We start from the raw sequence: 23796 nt of genomic DNA, 5'->3' as shown, positions 1-23796 counted from the left end.
TTTAGACACCATCAGATTTAGTTTACAATAGTTCTGATTTTGAATTAAGAAATTATTCATGTAGTTTTAAAACAACTAAAATTTTCAGTCAGGCTGAACTTTTGTGCACTTTCTCATTTATTCAAGAAGCCCCACCACTAATATATTTAGATCTTAATATGATGGTTTTGATTCTTAAATCATTGTCCACCTAATATACCAAATAAAGATTCAAAAAGTACTGCATATGGTTTCTGTAACAGCTAAATAGATTACTAGCATTATCCTTTAACTTCAAAAGTCCAACTCATGGTCAGGATTTTATTGATAGTATAGGAAGAAAAAAATAACCACTGTTGAAAAATAAATGAAAAACATTTTATTGAGTATTAATTTACACATGCAAATTAAAAGTGAAATCTACATTAAGTTGACTATTCCACAATAAACATCTATGCAATGGGAATGATCAAAACTGTCTACACAATACTAATGTGTTCCATAAATTACCCAGATGTTTTTCCACAAATATTTGAATTACCTGAATTAGCTGATTCAACAAAAGTTAAATTTTGCTTTAATATGGTAGCAGTGGCCTGCTACGAAGAAAAACATATGAATAAAAACCCTGAATAGCATAGCCAAATCTTTCACGAAACAAGTTCACCAAAAAAGCAGCATACACCTATTTGTTATCCAGAGGAGGAAACAAAACAAAACAGAGGCACTTAATCAACATCCATCAAGTGATCATCACTAACATTCTATTATTATCAGAGCAACTGTCTATATGTGAACTGTAGAGCAGAACAGACTTAAATGTCTAAAACCAGTAATCAATAATATATACAGAAATATTAACTTGAAGTCACATTTAAATACCATCAACAGTTTGGTGTATCTGATATACACTGAACTCATCACTGCTATAAATTCCTTAAAAGTGTTCTTTTCCTAATGTAACATTATCTTTTTTTAAAAAATGGCATATTTCCCAATATGCATCAGTTCTTTCACTCCACCATTCAGTAAACATTGCAGCAAATTAAATAGAACCTATTAACTAGATCTAAAAACAATGGCTAATGAACAGAAAAAAGTACTTTTGAGTGAACTAGTCAGATTAGACAGGCTAATGCTAAATATGACTGCATTTTGTGCTACTGACATACACTATATAGATTGTACACTACTAGATGGAAGGTTGCTCCATGTCTATTTAAGATTCTGTAATACCTATAACAGTATTTAACACAGCTCCTACATACAATATTCCTCTTACATAGACATAATTATTGTTAGTGAGGATAAGGATATGACTTTAACATGCTATGAGATTCTAGCTAAGTAAAATGAAAACAATATGGGCTCAGGTTTTCTTAGGTAATATTAGTTCAAGTTTTTAAACTGGGAAACAAGCAACTTCCATATACCCAGGAGAAACTTAGCATGGGGGAGGTGCCTTAGTTGATGTGCCTGATAAGAAAACTGTTAGTTGTCTATTAGTATTATGTTTTCAGCTTAATGTAACAACAAAAGAAAGGTGTCACATTACTTCTCATATAAGTGATATCAAATACAATCTTGGGGATTGTAATTGGGATTACAATTGGTATTAAATTGGGATTACAATTACAATCCCCTGGGATATGCCTTATTCATGAACGCATAGTTCCAATGCAGAAGTCAAGTTTTATGATTACATATTAGGATAGTTTCAGATCAAATACAACAATGTTTAGCACTAACTTTAACATGTTAAGATTCTGATTCCTGAATGTTTTTCTCACTTGGTATTTTCCCTCCAACGACAATGTGGTGTGTTTGGCTTCTTATGCTGAAAATATATGCCTGAACCCTATAACAAGTTAACAAAATCATGAATAGTTATTAAATAAGTGCCAACACTACCTGAAACTTACTGGTCACCAACTCAGAACCATAAAACTACATACACACGCACAAAGAAAACTCCAAAGAGACCGGGCAAGGTGGCTCACACCTATAATCCCAGCACTTTGGGAGGCAGAGGTGGGCAGATCATGAGGTCAGAAGTTTGAGAACAGCGTGACCAACATGGTAAAAGCCCACCTCTGCTAAAAATACAAAATTAGCTGGGAGTGGTGGCACATACCTGTAATCCCAGCAACTTGGGAGGCTGAGGCAGGAGAATTGCTTAAACGTGAGAGGCAGAGATTGCAGTGAGCTGAGATTGAGCCATTGCACTCTAGCCTGGGCAACAAGAACGAAACTCTGTCTCAAAAAAAACAAAACAAAACAACAACAAAGAAAGATAACTATCACTGTACATATGAATACCGTCCAGGATATCAGATCAATTATCAAATTCAAGGTCTCTGCTATTTTGTCTTACAGTGTTGAATATATGAATGTTTTTCTATTACACTGACTTGTATTATTTTCACCAGATTATTAACTGGACTCAAAAATCTTACATTTTTATTTCTAATTATAAAATCCAGATTAATCCAGAAAACATAAACCACATATAACTGAGGTAGGTTTTGTACCTTAAGAATACATTGCTTCTACAATTTAAAATTTAAAAAATTGAAGAAAAAAAACTACACGCTCCATATACCTGCCTCTAATACTTAATTTTCTACATCTGAAACTTCTTGAACAAGTGTGACAGTGCTAATCTATTATAGTTAGTAAATCCCTTAGTACCTAGAAATACACACCCAAAAAGCCCTTCCCTGCTTATCTAACGGTAACTGTTGTATAATAAAATTACCAACTCTAGAAAGATGAAATAAAGATTACTATAGTAATTTTCAATTAATGCATTTCAGAAATTGAGGAAGCAAGTCATGTTCATTTTAAAGATGACAAACTTACTATTTTGAAAATGATCTCATAGACACATTAGAACTTTGAATGTGCTTTATTATGTCATAAATTCCCAGGAGATTTAAGAAATAGTATTTCTGAATAGGAATAATAACTTCACAAATACTATCACTTTATTGACAATAGGCAAGTTGTCTAGGGTAGTGCATGTGTACTTAAAAACTACCTTCTAACAATCTCAATACTTTTAATAAATTTTCGGGGAAACTCAAGCAGATCCTACTTTATTTTTCAATAGTTAGTGTACAAATCTGTATGTAAAATAAATACATATTTTAAAGAGATGGGAGAAAGACTGCATGTGAAATGCTTTGCCTAAGTTGTAAGGATCCTGTCTTTATACTCAGTATCATTATGTTAAAAAGGCCCAAAAAAATCACTACTAGAAATGTTCCCCAAAAACTGAAAAAAAAATATTAACAGCTGTCTTTAAAAGTATTAATAACTGATATAACATTTTAAAGTGAAGTGAAATGTTTTTATTTAATGTTTTTATGAATTAAGTAGAAAATTCAAAGTAATTATTTTAATAAAAACCCATATATTAATATATTTTAGGGTCAGATACTGACAGCATTTTCACGAGATCCAAAGTATGGATGATGAACTAGGCAATAAGGACATGTATGCCACATAACTAAGGGTAATTAAAGATGAGTACAACCAAAGGCAGTAACTGTGCCTGGCATACCACCCTGTCATGTGGGCAGCAGATCACTGTTCCCATGCTGGCTAAGAGTCTCCAAGAAGGGAAGCCCTTATGCATTAATTCTACAAGTATATTAAATTAGATAATCTAACATTAAACTTTTTCATGAGCAGTGAATATATATATACATGGACATATGAAAACGGCCCTGGAGACCAGGTTAATTATTAAACTGAAAGGGGGGAAATGTTGGTAGATAAAATTATGTCAATTCCAGGGTTTTCAATGAAATAAAGATACAACAGCAGCTACTTCAAAACTAGGCTATGATCAGTGATAACCTTTAAAAATTCTGGAGTCCAGAGTCTCAATCTAAGCCTACATAGGAACTACAGCCAAGGAATTCTTTTTAAGTTTCTCAAGTGATTCTGACGATCAGCCAAGCTCGAAACTTCTGAGCTGGGGAAGGCAGAGAGCCAGTCCAGGTAAATGTAGAGGCTTTTAGAATTCAACATCTGCTGTTTATCATTTACTCCACATTTCCCCGCAGCTGTCTCACCTTCTCTGTTTTTCTAAAAGTGAATAATAAAAGAGCTTGGCAAGTGAAGGAAAAAGTCAGTAGAGTCCCCAAAGTGGATCTGACTATATTCAAGCCACTTTCATATATTAACTAGATAAAAGAGTATCATACTGCTGTTTGAAATTCAATCATCAGGCAAGAATTTCATAATGTTCATGTATTTTAAGGGAGGAGGGGGTTCTTAACATGAAAATGTAATATAAAACAATTCTAAATAATATTTAATAGAAGAGAAAATTTGTATAATTCTTTAGAAGTAATTCTGTTTTAAAAATTTAAATGTTAGGAAGAAAATCCTCTAAATTTGAAATAGGAGAATACTCTCTCACAGGAAAAAACTGTGTCACAGTGTTATTCTTCAGCTTGGAAATTAGGCAAAATATGTTAGTACTATTTCTGCTTACATACTGTTTTGTATAAATGCTTTAAGTATGAATAACATTTTGGTTTTGATTTTAATACATATGCTAATATAATAAAAATATGGATTTTTCTTTTACACTGACTTTGTACACTTTCCAGGCCTAAAGAGTAACTTTTAAAATATCTTATGTTCACTATCAAACCTTGGAAAAATAAAAAAAGGTAGTACCTACGTAAGAAATTTTACATTAAAATTACAATTGTATGTTTTTCAGGAGTTAAAGTGATTCAATTTTTCAATATTCAAACACAAAACAGTAAATTTTTATTTACTATAGCACAATTCAAGTATTCTCTTAAATTTATATTCAGTCAACTAGAACATGACAGTGACTTTATAAGAGCTTTGCTTTTAAAAGGTTACTGTTTTTTACAAAAGTATGACTGTATTACTCTAAATTACTTAGAGTATGTGGAAAGAACAAATGACAGTAGACAAAAACCTTTATGAGTCAGTCATCAACACACAAAAGGTTGCACACATCAGTAATAAGGCATTTGTTAAGTAACATCCCAAAAGTATTTGAACTCATGTAAACAACGACTATGTATATTCCTTTAGGGAGAAAATGTACTACCAAAGATAAAATATTCAAAAGCCTGTGACTTTAAACCATATATTAGTTGAATACCACACAAAACCAAAAAGGCATTACCTATCATTTAATAACTGAAAGATATTACTTATTGAGATAAAAGGTTAATGCTTTTTTGAAACCAATAATGAAAGAGAAGTATTTTGAAAATAAACAACCGTTTTCTAGAAATAAATATACATGCTTAGTTATTTTAATGTATTGCAGCATAGGAATATTGTTCTAGCATTGACCATAACATTCAGTAGTTTAAAATATTTTTTCAACATTGGGTCTTGAATCTTCTACCTTGTCAGCTGACCAACAACTTTCAAAAGAGTTTTATTTTCCTGCTTGAGTTGTTCATTTTCATCTTCTATGTCATCTAGGTCCTTAAAGAAAAAAAAATCATACTTTAAAAGTACTTAAAAATATTCTAAGGGAGATGAAAACACTACACATTCAAAAATAATTCATACAACCAATTAATTTTGAAATGAGGGCAAGCTCTGAAAACAACTTTAGATGTAATATGTCCCACCTAAAACGACTATCCATTACTTGAATGTTTATTCTTACAGCAAGTCTATAAGCCAACTCTTAAGATCTTTCAGCTTTTCAAAAGAAGCCAAAAGTCAGAATTTTAAAACTGTGAATCTTCCAATTTTCAATCATCATAAATAAGTTAATTTTTTAGCTAAACAAACTCCACTTCCCTTCCCTAAAATTGAGGCTAAAAAAAAACTACACATGCAAGCCATATGTGGTATTGAGCCCTAGGTTGCAACCTTGTGTCAAATTAGGCATCAACAGATGCAGGTAAAAGTTCTAGATGCACTCCTACCACTTTGTCTGATCTTTAAAGGTGTGTGATGAGGATAACACTCTGGAGAGGTGACAAAACTGAGGCCTACAGAAAAGGGTATCTGGAGAAATACTGAGTTGATCTGGTTCAATTTATATGCTGGACTATTTTCTATGACATTTTGAAGGAAAGGTTTTAGAGCTAAAAATAATTCAAAGCCACCAAATTAAGTATGCACTCTCCAGCTTAAAAAGCATATGATTCAGCTCTTTTTCCCCTATATTAATCTTTGTCCCAAATACACAACCATCTGATTAAAAACAATTCACCATAAGTTACAGTTACAAGAAACACTATTTCAAGACAGACTCTTTACTGCTAAAAAAAAAAAAAGTAGACATTTATAGATTTATCCTTGCAGTTTAAAATAATAAAGCTTGATGTCATCAATTGGAATCACTGCTAAAACAGCTTTCTAATACATTCAGTATATTGCCTTTGGATAATCAGATAAATGATTTTAAAATTTATAAGATCAGAATTTGCATTTATTCACAAACTAAATGAATAATGTTGGAAAACATTTGTTAAAACAATAAAAAAATTGGGGATTTCTAGTATTACTACAATTGAAATCTACCCAAAATTTAGAATTAAATGATAAAACACATTCATGTACCATTATTAGATTATAAACTGTATAAGGGCAGGGTTTTTTTTTATTCTTATTAAGGCCTACAGTGCCTAAGACAGTACAAAGCCAACAAAGACATCAAAAATATTTGCAGACACAGGCCAGGCATGGTGGCTCATGCCTGTAATCCCAGCACTTGGGGAGGCCAAGGCAGGCGGATCTCTTGAGGCCAGGAGTTCAAGATCAGCCTGGCCAATGTGGTGAAACCTCATCTCTACTAAAAGTACAGAACTTAGCTGGGCGTGGTGGCTCATGCCTGTAATATCAGCTACTCGGGAGGCTGTGGCAGTAGAGCTGCCTGAACCCAGGAGGTGGAGGATGCAGTGAGCCGAGATCATACCACTCACTGCATTCCAGCCTGGGCAACAGAGTGAGACTCCGTCTCAAAAAAAAAAAAAAAAAAAAAATTACAGAAACAAATAACCTATAGAATGGAAGAAAATATTCACAAACTACACAAACCATGCATCCAACAAAGGCCTAATATCCAGAATCAATAGGGAACTTAAATCAACAAGATGACACAATTCTATTAAAAAATGGGCAAAGGACATAGACAAGACACCTCTCAAAAGAAGAAATATGGCTGGTCATGGTGGCTCATGCCTGTAATCCCAGCACTTTGGGAAGCTGAGTCAAGCAGATCACTTGAGGTCAGAAGTTCAAGACCAGCCTGGCCACCACAGTGAAACCCCATCTCTACTAAAAATACAAAAATTAGATGGGCATGGTGGTACACGCTTGTAATCCCAGCTACGTTGGGGGCTGAGGCAGGAGGATAACTTGAACTCAGGAGGCAGAGGTTGCAGTGAGCTGAGATTACACCACTGCACTCTAGACTGGGTGACAGAATGAGACTCCATCTCAAAAAAACAAAAACAAAGCCCATTGATGACAGACTGGACAGGGAAAATGGGGCACATATACACCATGGAATACTACGCAGCCATAAATAACGATGAGTTTGTGTCTTTTTTAGGGACATGGATGAACCTGGACACCATCATTCTCAGCAAACTGACACAAGAACAGAAAATCAAATACCGCATGTTCTCACTCATAGGTGGGTGTTGAACAGTGAGAACACATGGACACAGGGAGGGGAGCATCACACACTGGGGTGTGTCGGGGAAATAGGGGAGGGACAGCAGGGGGTGGGGAGTTGGGGAGAGATAGCATGGGGAGAAATGCCAGATACAGGTGATGGGGAGAAAGCCAGAAAAATCATACTGCCATGTGTGTACCTATGCAACAATCTTGCATGTTCTTCACATGTACCCCAAAACCTAAAATGCAATTAAAAAATAATAAATTAATTAATTAAAAAAAACTTCAACCAGTGTTCCAGGAAAAGTAACTAAACTGAAAATAGAGTTTTTACCAATGTAAAAACAAACAAAACTAACAAAAAAAGGCATACAAGTGGCTAAGAAACATGAAAAAATACTCAGTATCACTAATCAGAGAAGTGCAAGTCAAAATCACAATGAGATACAGCTCACACCAGTTGTGATGGTTAATGTGAAGTGTCTACTTGATTAGCCAGTCAAAAATGGCTATTATTAAAAAGTTAAAAACAAAAACAGAAACAAAAACAGATGCTGGTGAGGCTGTGGAGAAAAGGGAATACTTATACACTGTGGTGGGAATGTAAATTAGTCCAGCCACTGTAACAAGCAGTTTGAAGATTTCTCAAAGAACTTAAAACAGAGCTACCATTAAACCCAGCAACCCCATTACTGTCTATATACACGAAAGAAATGATTCTATCAAAGACATATGCATGTGTATGTTCAATGCTACACCATTCACAATAGCAAGGTCATGGAATCAACCCAGGTGTCCATCAATGGTAGACTGAATAAAGAAAATTTGGTACATATATACTGTGGCATACTATAAAGCCACAAAAAAGAATGAAATCATGTCCACTGCAGCAACACAGATGGAGGTAAAGGCAGGAATCCTAAGCAAATTAACTCAAAAACAGAAAACCAAATACTGCATCTTCTCACTTACAGAGCTAAGCATTGAGCACACATGGATATAAATATGGGAACAACAGACACTGTGGACTACTAAAGGGTGGAGGAACGTGGTATGGGTTTAAAAAAGCTACCTGTCAGGTATTATGCTCATTACCAGGGTGATGGGATCTGTATTCCAAACCTCCTAATCACAAAATACTTCATATAACAAATCTGCACATGTACCCCCTGTATCTAAAATACAAGGTGAATTTTTTTTTAATTTGCAGAATTTCTTAGATCAAATTCTAGCACCAATAGAGGAGTACTTGTGTTGGAACCTAAGATGAAAAGCAGTCCATAAAAAGTGGAAAGACTTAAAATACCTGAAGTCAAATACTGGCTAAGCTGATTACTCTAAATGACTTTGAGCAAGTTAAATTCTGAGTCCCACTGTCCTCATCTACAACCTATAGTTAATGCCTCAGAGCTTTATTAGGACAAGTCTGCATATAATGAAGCTTCTTTATTTTTTCCTTCTTTCAGGTTGGAGTTGAGATTATTGCAATTATTAAAAAGTCAAAAAACAACAGATGCTGGTGAGGCTGTGGAGAAAAGGGAATGCTTATACACTGTGGTAGAAATTTGGATAGGAGATTTGCTACAGCTTTCCCTGAGCAGACTTATTCTTTACTCCATCTTAGCTAAAAGCCTTCTAAAAGGCAAAACTATGGAGTCTTTTCTCATCACTGTTAACTAATAAGCAATTATAACTGCTTCTTAAGCAGCAAATAAATTCTGGGGCTGAAAACAAAAAGGAGAGCTAGCTACAAAGAATATAGAGCTTAGGCTAAACCTAAAGTTGGGGATGCATTAAGTATAACTGGAGAAAAAGAGTGGTGAAGATGCACAGACATTCAGAATTTCTTATAGTGATAAAGTATCAATTTTAGGAACAGGCATGCTGGCTCACGCTTATTAATCCTAGCACTTTGGGAGATCGAGGCAGGTGGATCATCTGAGGTCAGGCATTTGAGACCAGCCTGGCCAACATGGTGAAATTCTGTCTCTTCTAAAAATACAAAAATTAGCTGGGTGTAGTGGCATGTGCCTATAGTCCCAGCTACTCAGGAGGCTGATGCAGGACAATCACTTGAACCCAGGAGGCGGAGGTTGCAGTGAGCCGGGATCACACGCCACGGCAGTCCAGCCTGGGCAACAGAGTGAGACTCCATCTTAAAATAATAATAATAATAATAGTACCAATTTTCGTTATTTCTTTTTTCTTTCCGACGGAGTTGTGCTCTTGTTGCCCAAGGCTGAAGTGCAGTGGTGTGATCTCATCTCACTATAACCTCTGCCTCCTGGGATCAAGCCATGCTTCTGACTCAGCCTCCCGAATAGCTGCGATTACAGGTGCCTGCCACCACACCTGGCTAACTTTTTTGTTGTTGTATTTTTAGTAGAGACAGGGTTTCACTATGTTGGCCAGGCTGGTCTCAAACTCCTGAACTCAGGTGATCCGCCCTCTTCAGCCTCCCAAAGTGTTGGGATTATAGGCATGAGCTGTAGCACCTGGCCAATTTTAGTTATTTCCTGAGGCAATTCTGTGCCAGTGCCCTTACACATGGTGGTGACCAAGTGCCTGTCACCTCTAGACTTTAACAAAAACAGAACAAATCCATAAATCAGTCTATCCCCAAAAGAATAAAATGAAGTGAACTAAACTGATAACTGCCCAAAGGAAATCAGTTTATAGAAGAAAATAACAGTTCTTAATACTACAAATTAGTATTTCACTAACAAAAGCACAAAGTAAACAATGCAATTAACAATTTCTTCATATTTATATATTTTCATCCAATTGCCAAAAAAATCCTCCAAATCTGAAACATGGTAAAATACTTACTCTATTTAATAAATCAATTTCTTCTTTGAGTTTTCCAATCATTTCCTCTTTATCTTGCATCAGTCTCACAAGTCTTAGGTTTTCTTGTCTTTCTCTTACTACTTCCTGGTAGATACAATTACAAAACAGTAATTAAGAAGTAACTGGTCATTTATAATCTTCCTAAATGGCATACATCTGCCAAGTTCGGTAAAATGTATTACACACATGAAGATTTCCAATGAATTCCTTAAGATATTTGGTGAAGGAACAAAGATCCCACCACAGAAGGAATCAGAGAATGAGGGGAATATAGGAGCCGTTAGAATGCTCTTGAGTAAACCTATGTGTTCATATAAGTCTTTAGCAAAAGTAATGTAATAGACTCAATGATCTAACCTTTTTTTTTTTTTTTTTTTTTTTTTTTGAGACAGTGTCTCCCTCTGGTCACTGAGGCTGGAGTGCAGTGGTGTGATCTTGGCTAAGTGCAACCTCCACCTCCTAGGTTCAAGCCATTTTCCTGCCTCAGCCTCCTGAGTAGCTGGGATTAGAGGTATGTGTCACCATGCCTGGGTAATTTTTGTATTTTTAGATGGGGTTTTGCCATGTTGGTCAAGCTGGTCTTGAACTGCCGACCTCAAGTGACCTGCCCACCTCAGCCTCCCAAAGTGCTGGGATTAAAGGTGTGAGCCACTGTTCCCAGCCTATGATTTAACTTCTTTAGCTTATCATCACTATAAGTTATGAACTACCTAATTTCTTAATGGGTATCTTCTTTGAAATAATTCAAAGTTAATTTTTCTTTAAAGTACGAAGTTACTGGAAGATGGCGGTTCCGGCCGAAAGGACGAACACAAAGGGAAAGAGGAGAGGCACTCGATACATGTTCTCTAGGCCTTTCAGAAAACATGGAGTTGTTCCTTTGGCCACGTATATGCGAATCTATAAGAAAGGTGATATTGTAGACATCAAGGAAATGGGTACTGTTCAAAAAGGAATGCCCCACAAATGTTATGATGGCAAAACTGGAAGGGTCTACAATGTTACCCAGCATGCTGTTGGCATTGTTGTAAACAAACAAGTTAAGGGCAAGATTCTTGCCAAGAGAATTAATGTGCGTATTGAGCACATCAAGCACTCTAAGAGCCAAGATAGCTTCCTAAAACGTGTGAAGGAAAATGATCAGAAAAAGAAAGAAGCCAAAGACAAAGGTACCTGGGTCCAACTGAAGCGTCAGCCTGCTCCACCCAGAGAAGCATACTTTGTGAGAACCAGTGGGAAGGAGACTGAGCTGCTGGAACCTATTCCCTATGAATTCATGGCATAATAGGTGTTAAAAAAAAAATAAAATGAAAAACTTCTGGACTGTTAAAAAATAAAAATAAAAAAAAATAAAAAATAAAATAAAGTACGAAGTTTAAGAAAAGGAGAGGGCCCAACAGAAACTCTAAACAGAAAAACAATGGTCCTCAATTTTACCTCTGGCTCTGCCAGTTAACTAATAATGGATTAAAAGAAGAAACTAAAATAGATTATTGATTCTTATTTTTTTTTTCTTTAAACAATGCAACACCTTTTTCAAAGAAATCTTATTTAGAATCCAGAGCATCAGACTTGGTGAGCCACCATGGGGGCAAAAGGGAAACAGAGCTAAAAGGGCCTTGCCCAGAACCTGGCTTCTTTCTTACTAAACTTCCCAGAGAGCCACCAACCATCCATATCCCTTAGCTGCTGCCAACTATTAGCAACTCAATCCAAACTCTTGTGGAACTCAAGAAACCTTTCTGGGTTACTCCCTTCAAAACTATTAAATTACATATTGTCTAAAGTTTTCAATTTAAAATTAATGAAATAATAGGCTGGCAACAGTGGCTCATGCCTGTAATCCCAGTACTTTGGGAGGCTGAGGCAGGTGGATCACCTGAGGTTAGGAATTCAAGACCAGCCTGACCAACATGGTGAAACCCCGTCTCCACTAAAAATACGAAGAAAATTAGCCAGGCTTGGTGGTGCATGCCTGTAATCCCAGTATTTGGGAGGCTGGGGCAGAAGAATCGCTTGAACCTGGGAGATGGAGGTTGTAGTGAGCCGAGATTGCGCCACTGCACTCCAGCCTGGGCAATGAGAGTGAAACTCTGTCTCAAAAATAAATAAATAAAAATAAATAAATGAAATAATAATTCTAAGAAGAAACTATTGCTAAAGCTTAGAAATGTGACCTCAAAATAATCATAAATGTTATAAAATAGAAACAAGTTTGAAAAATTAAGTTTCTTTATATAACATATAAATTAGATCTTTTATAGAGAATAATCTCAAGTAAAAACACATTTTCAATAATTACAAAAGAATTCAACACCATTACTATTTTTAAGGGTTGAATGTCTATAGCACAAACCTGAGACCCTATGCTTAATAAATTTGTGCCAATAGTCATTTGAATTGTACTGAAAGACACTTTTAAACAAGCATATTCTTATATAAAATTGTTTCAAATAGCAAAGATGGACCTAACTCAGATTTACTCCTATAATTTTTAGTTACAAATGAAAATCTGTTCAGACAATATAATAAATACACAGTAGTATACATTGCCAACTCAGACTTCTAACCACTTCAAAAACAAAGACTGTAATATATTAAAGGTAACACTTAGCAGAAGTGCACATAGTAAATATTAAGGAATATTATTTCTCAGTTGCTATGAAACTAAAAAAAAAGAATTCTAATGGTATATTAATTTCATCAATCTTAAAAAACTTATAATCCATACCTTTTCAAGATCTTCAATTTTCTTTTCCAATGTGCTATTCGAAACCAGATTACCTGAAACATTTGCATCCCTGTTATATCTAGGGAACCCACTTCTATCTGTTCGAGGATATCTACTTGAGACTTCTTCTTCAGAGACACTGGTTGTGCTGTGGAAATACGAACATTTTATAAAAATCCCTTAGTATTCAACAAGAAAAATGCCAAAAATATTTTCTATTCAGCTTAAAAAAATTAACATTCCCCAAGGACATATGGTTATAACAGCAACTTATTTATAACTGTAGAAGTTAATCATTATTCCAACACAATGAAAAAAAAGTAAAAGTAACATTAATTCTTTCCGCCAATATCTGCTGAGTAGCTGCTAAGTAATGAACACTGTTCTGGATACTGAATATGTAACAGCAAATACACACATGGACTCTGCCTTTCATAGAGCTTTCAGTTAAGAGGGAATATAATAATAAAGCAAAATGATCATTAAAATAAGGTCAGTGACAGACACTATGAGAACTATGACAGGATAGGTCTCCCAGATTATTATTTTGAAATGGGGTCTCACTCTTGCCACCCAGACTGGAATGCAGTGGTACAATCATGACTTACTGCAGCCTCAAACTCCTGGGCTCCAACAATCCTCCCATCTCAGCCTCCTGAGTAGCTGGGACTACAGGCATGAGGTCACCACACCTGGCGAATTATTTCGTATTTTTTTCAGAGACGGGGTTTCACCACGTTGTCCAGGCTGGTCTCAAACTCTTGGGCTCAAGTGATCCACTCACCTCAGCCTCCCAAAGTGCTATGATTACAGATGTGAGCATCTGTGCCTGGCCTAGATCTCCCAGACTATCTGTGTTGAAAAACCACTTTCCTTTTTCAAAATGCTAATCTTTCATGGACCAATACTTTTATAAAGTAAAATAAAAATGAACTGCTGGAAAAATAAAAGTTTAAAAGGTCATACAAAACACAAGTCCAAATGTTTTATTAGATTCAGACCCGTAACATTATAAATAGAAAAAAAGAAAAGAATTACATAAAGTGGCAAATTCTTCACTATAGGTATGCATACAGGCAATTAATACAGAAAACTGCTACCACGCTGATAATCTTGTCATGCCATAATTCTAATTGAATCAAAAATTCTAAGTAAAACAGCAATTCTTTGAACACCAATTCATATCCTCTGAACAGCACATGTCAGTATTTAAAGTTTTTAATGTTAACAAATGAGTTTGCTCTATTATTACTTCATTAAAAGTTACCCCCAAACTTACTTTTTTTTTTTTTTTTTGAGATGGAGTCTCACTCTGTCACCCAGGCTGGAGTGCAATGGTGTGATCTCAGCTCACTGCAACCTCCGCTTCCCAGGTTCAAGCAATCTCTGCCTCAACCTCCCAAGTAGCTTGGGAACTACTACAGACTACCACACCCAGCTAATTTTTGTATTTTTAGTAGAGATGGGGTTTCACCACGTTGGCCAGAATGGTCTTGATCTCTCGACCTCGTGATCCGCCCACCTTGGCCTCCCAAAGTGCTGGAATTGGAATTACAGGAGTGAGCCACCTATCAAAGTTTCTGTTGTTCAGGAAATGTAGAAGTAGCTTAGGTGGGTGATCATGATTCAAGGCTTCTCCCTGAGCTTTTAATCAAGATATTGGTTGAGGCTTCATTCACTGGAAGGCTTAACTGGGTTGGAGAATCTGCTTCTAAGCTCACTCACGTGAGTGATAACAAGGGCCTCAGTTCCTCACTATGTTGGCCTCTCTGTTGGCCAGTTCATTACATGGCAGCTGGCTTCCAGAGACAAAGTGACAGAGCAACCAAGACAGAAACTGCAGTGTCTGTCATAACACAACCTCAAAAGTGACACACTATCACACTGACCTTATTCTACTGTTCACACCTATCAACCTGGTATAACATGTAAGAGGATTATACAAGGTATAAACATCAGGAGGTAGGGTTCATTGGGGGCTGTTTTGAAAGCCAGTTACCACATTTGTTAAGTAATCTAGGTTGGACTCATGACAATGCTACTCACAAGGAATATGTGTATCTAAAATATTTCTGTGTTTTAATAGCACTCAGAGAAAATAGTCTCAAAGGACAAAAATAGAAGTGATTTTAATGCAATTTTAGCAAACTCATTCATTTAAAAAAAATGCAGAAAATTTGCTTTTCAAAATTTGTTTTTAATCTTTACTGACTGGTATTCAGTTTGAATATTTTATCCAGCAAATTTACAGTTAAATGTAAAGTGACTTCTGGTTTTAAAAAATTGATTCCTCGTCTACGAATTTCTTTTTTTTTTTTTTTTTTGAGACGGAGTTTCGCTCTTGTTACCCAGGCTGGAGTGCAATGGCACGATCTCGGCTCACCGCAACCTCCGCCTCCTGGGTTCAGGCAATTCTCCTGCCTCAGCCTCCTGAGTAGCTGGGATTATAGGCACGCGCCACCATGCCCAGCTAATTTTTTGTATTTTTTTTTTTTTTATTTTTTTTTTATTTTATTTATTTATTTTTTTTTTTTGAGACGGAGTTTCGCTCTTGTTACCCAGGCTGGAGTGCAATGGCGCGATCTCGGCTCACCGCAACCTCCGCCTCCTGGGTTCAGGCAATTCTCCTGCCTCAGCCTCCTGAGTAGCTGGGATTACAGGCACGCACCACCATGCCCAGCTATTTTTTTTGTATTTTTAGTAGAGACGGGGTTTCACCATGTTGACCAGGATGGTCTCGATCTCTTGACCTTGTGATCCACCCGCCTCGGCCTCCCAAAGTGCTGGGATTACAGGCTTGAGCCACCGCGCCCGGCCTAATTTTTTGTATTTTTAGTAGAGACGGGGTTTCACCATGTTGACCAGGTTGGTCTCGATCTCTCGACCTTGTGATCCACCCACCTCGGCCTCCCAAAGTGCTGGGATTACAGGCTTGAGCCACCGCGCCCGGCCAACGAATTTCTTACCCATGGATTTTCTTTTGATAGAAAATGTGCAATACCAAGATTATCACCTACTTTACTGATAGCTGTTACTATATCGTAGAACCTTTTACAATAAGCTAAGGTAACTTTCTCCTCAAATATCCAACTTTCATTTTTGTCACCTGATCTTATCTGCCATTGGAAAGCCTTTGACATTCCTTCTTTGCATGGTAAGCTAAGATCACTCGAAAAAGAAAAAAAGAATAAAGCTATCAGACAAGTAAGTCTAACTCACATGTTTTAAAAGTTGGGGGCCAAACTGGTTTCTTATCTTGCAAAAACACCAAGAGTTCATCCCAAAGTTCAAATACTCTTGACTGAAAGGTTACTCTGAAGACCAATGTACACCCTGGCGTATGGTAACAGTTGATCAGCTCAACTCCCAAACTACAGTATGTAATTTTTTAGAAACCTCAAATTTAATGAATTAGTGTTTGTTCACTCACACTTTTAGTTCTATATTGTTAATTCAGCTGATATAGCAAGAACACTGTGTAGTTCAGCTGACAATGCAAGACTTTCTCAATGAAAGCAGCAGGACACTGATTTACATTCTGGTACAAGCTTCAGCATGTTTTTCTTACACTGTGCCTGCATAATTAGAATATACTCCTACAAAAGTAAAGCAAAACTCCAAACCACATTTGTTGATATTATAACCCTTTGCAAGTGTTACATACTTCAGAGCGAGCTGTATTTGTCAACAATGAAGTTCAAAAATAAATTCTTATTTCCTATCATTGTCATGTTAGCAAAACCAATGTGCTCATCAAATTGTAACAAAAATTCCTTTGCTATCCTGAGAGTTAGTCTTCTGTATCACTATCCTGTTCCTAAATACATCAAACTATGGCATTGCCGGAAAGTGGCATATGAACTATCTTCTTTACTACAGGATTCATCCAACATTTCCAAGTAAACATATTTTATCATTTGTATGCAGCTTTTTAATGTTAGCAACCTCAGGTGAGACTATCAGAAACCCCCAAAATACTAATGATTACATGTGAAATCCTGAACATCTTCTCCTGTCACCTTTGTAATATTCTTTCTTTCAAATAATGAATCTGACTTTGAACATATTTGATGAATTGGTCTTGAATATACCATGCCTACAAATACCAATTAAATTTAGATCATTTTATATTGTTTCATTAGCCAGTATATCTCCAAATAACCAATTTTGCACTGTGCTCATCAATTATGGCTAAAAACTAAACATAAGACACATAGTACTTTCCAAGAAAAATAGTACAAACTCTTTTATCTGTATCTCTTTGAAATTACTTCCTTTGTCATCTGGTTTACTACTGCTATTCCATTCAAAAAAGTTCAGTAAATTCTGTTTGTCATCAGTAAATCAGACTTAAAAATAAATAAATTTTGCTTCCAGGATTTAAATACTCGTAAAAGAGAAAAATTTTTACATTTTATTTTTATTTACTATATATTTTTAAATTATTTACGGGACAAGAATAAGCATGATTATGAGATTTTAAAAATAAACGCTTTGCTTTTTTTTTTTTTGAGACGGAGTTTCGCTCTTGTTGCCCAGGCTAGAGTGCAATGGCGTGATCTCGGCTCACCGCAACCTCCGCCTCCTGGGTTCAGGCAATTCTCCTGCCTCAGCCTCCTGAGTAGCTGGGATTACAGGCACCCGCCACCATGCCCAGCTAATTTTTAGTATTTTTAGTAGAGACGGGGTTTCACCATGTTGACCAGGATGGTCTCGATCTCTTGACCTCGTGATCCACCCGCCTCGGCCTCCCAAAGTGCTGGGATTACAGGCTTTTTTTTTTTTTGAGACACAGTCTTGCACTGTCACCCAAGCTGACGTAAAGTGGTGCCATCATGGCTCACTGCAACCTTGAAACCTCAAAACTCCTAGGCTCAAGTGATCCTCCCACTTTAGCCTCCCAAGAAGCTGGGACTACAGGCATATGCCACCATACCTGACTAATTTTTTTTTTTTTTTTTGGTAGAGATGTGTCTTACTATGTTGACCAGGCTGGTCTTGAACTCCTGGCTTCAAGCTATCCTCCTGCTTTGGTTTTGGGATCACAGGCATGAGCCAGCCACAATTTAATTCTTAAACATTTTGGATTACAAATGACTAACTTCAAAATATCACACATTGTAACAGTCCTGCTGGGCATGATTAGCATGCAAATCACCATAGCACTTGAACTAGTCTATGTCCTGTTGACAGAGTAATCCACTGATTATGCACTTGGATGGGATGATGACAAGTCAAAATGCAATTCAAGTTTCTAAATGCTTATTCTGAAGTTCTTTTCTTGTCTTGGACTGACAACAAACAGTTCCAGGACTATGCTTTGAGTACCACTATATCAGAGAAGGTTGAAACTTAATAAAAAGGACAAGAATGTGCAGAAATTCAGAAACTGTGGCCCATTTGAGAAACAGAGAGGTCCAATACGGCTAAAGCACAGAGTGTAAACGTAAGAGAAATAAAATATGAGGCTGGAAAAGAAAGCAGGAAACCTGTTTGGTTTTTTTTTATTTTATTTTTTATTTTTTTGAGACGGAGTTTCGCTCTTGTTAACCAGGCTGGAGTGCAATGGCGCGATCTCAGCTCACCGCAACCTCCGCCTCCTGGGTTCAGGCAATTCTCCTGCCTCAGCCTCCTAAGTGGCTGGGATTACAGGCACGCGCCACCATGCCCAGCTAATGTTTTGTATTTTTAGTAGAGACGGGGTTTCACCATGTTGACCAGGATGGTCTCGATCTCTTGACCTTGTGATCCACCCACCTCAGCCTCCCAAAGTGCTGGGATTACAGGCTGTTTTTTTTTTTTTTTTTTTAAAGAGACAGCATCTCACTTTGTGGCCCAGGCTGGAGTGCAGTGGACAATCATAGCTCACTGTAAACTCAAACTCCTGGGCTCAAGCAATCCTCCCACCTCAGCCTCTGGAGTAGCTACATGTGCAACCAATGCCCAGGTAATTTTCTCTTTTTTTTTTTTTTTTTTTTTTTTTTTTTTTTGAGGCAGAGTCTCACTCTGTCACCCAGGCTGGAGTGCAATGGCGTGGTCTCAGCTCACTGCAACCTCCACCTCCCGGGTTCAAGCGATTCTCCTGCCTCAGTCTCCCAAGTAGCTGGGACTACAGGTGTGGGCCACAACACCTGGCTAATTTTTGTATTTTTAGTAGAGATGATGTTTCACTATGTTGGCCAGGCTGGTCTCCACTATGTTGGCCAGGCTGGTCTCAAACTCCTAACCTCATGATCCACCCACCTCGTTCTCCCAAAGTGCTGGAATTGTAGGCACGAGCCACTGTGCCTGGCTATGCCCAGCTAATTTATCTTATTTTTTTTTTCAGAAGTTAGATCTTGCTACATTACCCAGGCTGGTCCTGAAGTCCTGGCCTCAAGCGATCCTCCTGCCTCAGCCACCCAAAGTGCTTGGATTAAAAGTCTGAGCTACCCACTGAAAGCTATTTTATGGAATAATTTAAACTAAGGGTCTCCATATATTATTCATAATTACATACCCATGTTGGTATGTATGTTTATTTATCTACTATTTTTATAGGATTTACAATATGACAATATAATATAATCACCTGTATACCCAAAACAGAGCATATAAAATATGAAAAAGGCTAAAATTTGATTTACGGTACAAAATTTTGTTCTCAAAAGTATTTTAAATGAAAGAATAATTGAATATGCTTCATTATTTCTGAAAATCTTAACACTGTGTGATACAGAGATTCAAAGATCTAGTTCTAACATCAGTTTGAACATTTTATTTTTAATGGCTATCAAAGCAGAAAGGATGCCTTACAACAAAAATGAGAATATTTTAAAGGTTCCACTTAAAACCTTAAAATCAGCATAATAATTTTTCTTAATTTATGAGAGCAGATTTGATTTTGCATAGCTTACCAGCTGAACAACGTTATCTTATCTGCAGTTAGACACTTGGCTTGATTTTCTCCATAAATTCCCTAATCCAGACTTACGTATTTTGTGAGTCATAAAGTAAATAATTCATAAGTCCATGTAGATGGACATTCAAATTATAGTATTGTACAACAAGCAGAAAGTGAACAAAGCATGCTTCCCTCAGGACACCTTTAGTAGCAAATGACCATCTGACATGTAAAGCAAAGAAGGAATGACTAAATAACTATTACATAGTAATAGCTTTTAACTATAAATGCCACCTTTAGTAGCAAATGACCATCTGACATGTAAAGCAAAGAAGGAATGACTAAATAACTATTACATAGTAATAGCTTTTAACTAACTATAAATGCCTTAGTGTTTTTCAAATAAAAAGAGAAATATGAATAAAAATTCTAATATTTTCCTCCTGCACTCAGTAGATTATCTTGCATATCACCCCATTTTGGAGATCACTGATTCAGACTCTACTTAAAGGTAATGGTAAGCTATTAAAGCAGGGAAAGTAACAGTATCATTTTTATAAAATATATTGGAGATGAGATAAACTGGAGTCAGGGAGGCCAATGTGGAGGCTATTGTAATCACCTATGTAAGAGATGATGGTGTCCTAGATTGGTGTGATGGCAATGAGATACTCAGAAGATAAACTCAACAAGCCTTGGTGAATGAATGGATATGGGCAAGATAGTGAGGGAAAAAATGCAAGTGCCATAAATAATGTCCTGGTTACTGACTTGAGCAAAAGTAGATGTTGATGTCAACTACTGAAATCCATCAGGTTTCACAAGCTTACTTTAGAAAATGCTTAGTTTAGTATGCTTCTGAGATATCTAAAAGCAGATATTTAATAGCTGTTGATTATATAGGTATGAAGCTAACAATGTGAAGGCATCAGCCTTACGTACAGATAGTAATTGAAGTCATTGGAGTGAATGAAATTTCTAGCACAAACACACAAAACCAAAAGAGAATTAAGTCTAAGATTAGCAGCTGAACAGGCTGAGCATCGTGGTTCACGCCTGTAATCCCAGCACTTCCGGAGGCCAAGGCAGGCGGACTGCTTACATTCAGGAGTTCAAGACCCATCTGGACAACATAATGAGACCCTATCTCTACAAAAATAAAAATAAAAAATTAGCCAGGTATATTCCTGTAGTCCCAAAGCACTTGGAACTTGGGAGGCTAAGGCAGGAGGATTGCTTGAGCCCAGGAGGTTGAGGCTTCAGTGAGTGATCTTTGCAGTGAGTGATCGCACCACTGCACTCGCGCTGGGTGACACAGTAAGACCTTGTAAAAAGAAACAAAAACAAAAACAAAAATCAAGTAATAGCAATAAATAAAGAAGAGGTACAGGAAAGAAAGAATTACAAATAAGACTAGGAAATAACCAACAAAGTGGTAAAAAGAAAATCACTAAAGCCATGCTATATTATACAGAAGGTATCACTAAAGCCATACTATAGAAGAGCATTAGACCCATTTCAAAGGACCCATTTTTTACCAAAAAAAAAAAAAAGAAGTCCAACTTTTTTGGATCCATCCATAACTTTTTAGGTAGAAACTACAATGATGACAGCTACAAACAATCCATCTAGAAATACGGATATCCCTTAGTAGTCATGTATTTGCTCGATGAACAAGTTTAAAACAATATTTCAAAAAAGTTTAACCTATTAACGATTTTCAAAACCTTCCATCTTAGGCTTGTCAACACATAAATGGTGTTCATTATGCAATTTTTGTTGTTGTTGTTTGTTTGAGACAGAGTTTTGCTCCTGTTGCCCAGGCTGGAGTGCAATGGCACTATCTTGGCTGACTGCAACCTCTGCCTCCTGAGTTCACTGCCTTAGCCTCCCAGGTAAATGGGATTACAGGTACCCATCACCACACCCAGCTAATTTTTAGTATTTTTAGTAGAGACAGAGTTTCACCATGTTGACCAGGCTGGTCTCAAACTACTGACCTTAGGTGATCCGCCTACCATGCCTCCCAAAGTGCTGGGACTACAGGTGTGAGCCACCGCACCTGGCCTTCATTATGCAAATTTAAAGCCAGGAGTAATTATTAGTGAAAAACAAAATCATTACTTCATTCTCAATACATATTATGTTTTTAGGGAATACTGTCATAATTGTGAAGACTTGTGTTGCTTGATCTTATTGCCAAATTTAGCTGTTTAACCTATATTGAAGGCCAGATATACGCAGTGCAAAATACTCAGAATAGAAGATTGCTTCATTAACTCCAAACTGTTTATAACATTCTACTTAGGAATGTTAACACAAATCTCTAATATGATCCAAAAAGAATCTTCCCTTTGCTCTTAGCTATGAAAACATGAACTATAATGCTCAGAAAAGGGAAAAGAAACAGTATCATCAAAGATAAATGCCACCCCTTACTGGAAGTTCTCCCCCTCTGGGAATTTTAGCATCTTATGTGGAAAGACCAGATGGTGTTGTGTTGGGAAAAATTATACTATTATTCTAAAACTATCATGAGAATCAGATTGGCAGCATTAAGAGATTATAGCTAGAGGAATTTTCCACTAAAATAGACATTATAAAGCTTAGCAATGAGAAGAAATACGACACTCAAGGGCAAATCCTACTTTTAGAATAAGTATCAAATACTCAGAAGTACAGGATGTATTCTGAAATTCCTAAATAACCAACAAGTATATGACTGCCTTCCATCCTCTTAATATCTTTCACTGCCCTTTCACTCCCACTCCTTGAAACGGCTACTTGCTCTGTGTAGGGTTTCTCTCTCTTCTTCCTTTAAGTACAAATATACACATAAGCACAAACACCAACAACTAAAAATCAAAATCAACTCTCATTAAACTCTCATAACTTTATTAAAATTGATACAGATTTATAACAGAAAACAGAAAATATAAATGAGTATCACCAGTAATTCCACTAACCCAGAGATAATGTCCATTGACATTTTATAACATATTAGTAAATTTTTAGCCTTTTGGATTAAATTCCTTTTAAAAATCTTTTGAAAAATATGTGTCTTCTCCCAGAAAAATAAACATTATCTTCTTTTACACAAAATTTTAGCAGTTTATCACATGAATAAGCTGTACAATTATACTCAGATAATACTTCATATACATTATAATACTTTGTTTTGTATCATATTTTTTGTAATATGGTCTCTCCTCCATTTTACATAAACAGGTAATAATTTTCTTATGTAATATTTTTCTGTAGCATTTTAATGGCTGTGTTATAACTGTTTATAGCAATATATTATAGTTTTTAATCTATCTCATTAAAAATTTAAGTTGTTTCAGTTAGGGAATATCATACATGTTCACTGCTGGTATATTAAATATAGTAAATTATCCTAAAGAGATCAAGTTTATCTGACTGCTCAAATTTCACCAGTTGAGAGCTAGACAAAACAAGTCCAGAAAACACTCTCCAAATATAGTTTACTATATACAGTAGGAACAGCTAAAATTACACGCTCCTCATTATCATCTTAACATGGGTGTCCTAACAGCCATGCATAGTACTTTGCATCTTTGATCTAGTCAATAAATATTTGACATACAATGTATATTTTGTTGTTTTTAAAAAGCCTTCAACTAAGCAATATGAAAAATGTCTGTGTACTAAGAATAGGGGTCACACAAAAACTTGTACATGAATG

At 36.3% G+C, this 23796-nt stretch overlaps 1 protein-coding gene across 1 annotated transcript in view; it reads right to left on the bottom strand.

The window, feature by feature from the left end:
- Positions 1-335: 335 nt before the first annotated feature.
- Positions 336-23796, bottom strand: part of PAWR (pro-apoptotic WT1 regulator) — a 106292-nt gene continuing 82831 nt past the window's right edge. The window contains exons 4-6 of the mRNA XM_039472279.2: positions 13208-13355; positions 10456-10560; positions 336-5472 (exon numbers count right to left, since the gene is read on the bottom strand). Coding sequence (XP_039328213.1) covers positions 5386-5472; positions 10456-10560; positions 13208-13355 — 340 coding nt within the window. The 3' untranslated portion in view covers positions 336-5385. The remainder of the gene's footprint in view (positions 5473-10455; positions 10561-13207; positions 13356-23796) is intronic.

This window comes from Saimiri boliviensis, chromosome 7, assembly GCF_048565385.1.
Source record: "Saimiri boliviensis isolate mSaiBol1 chromosome 7, mSaiBol1.pri, whole genome shotgun sequence".
Lineage (NCBI taxonomy): Eukaryota > Metazoa > Chordata > Mammalia > Primates > Cebidae > Saimiri > Saimiri boliviensis.
Note: the sequence above shows the minus strand (reverse complement) of the source record. Positions and strands in the feature narration are given on the sequence as shown.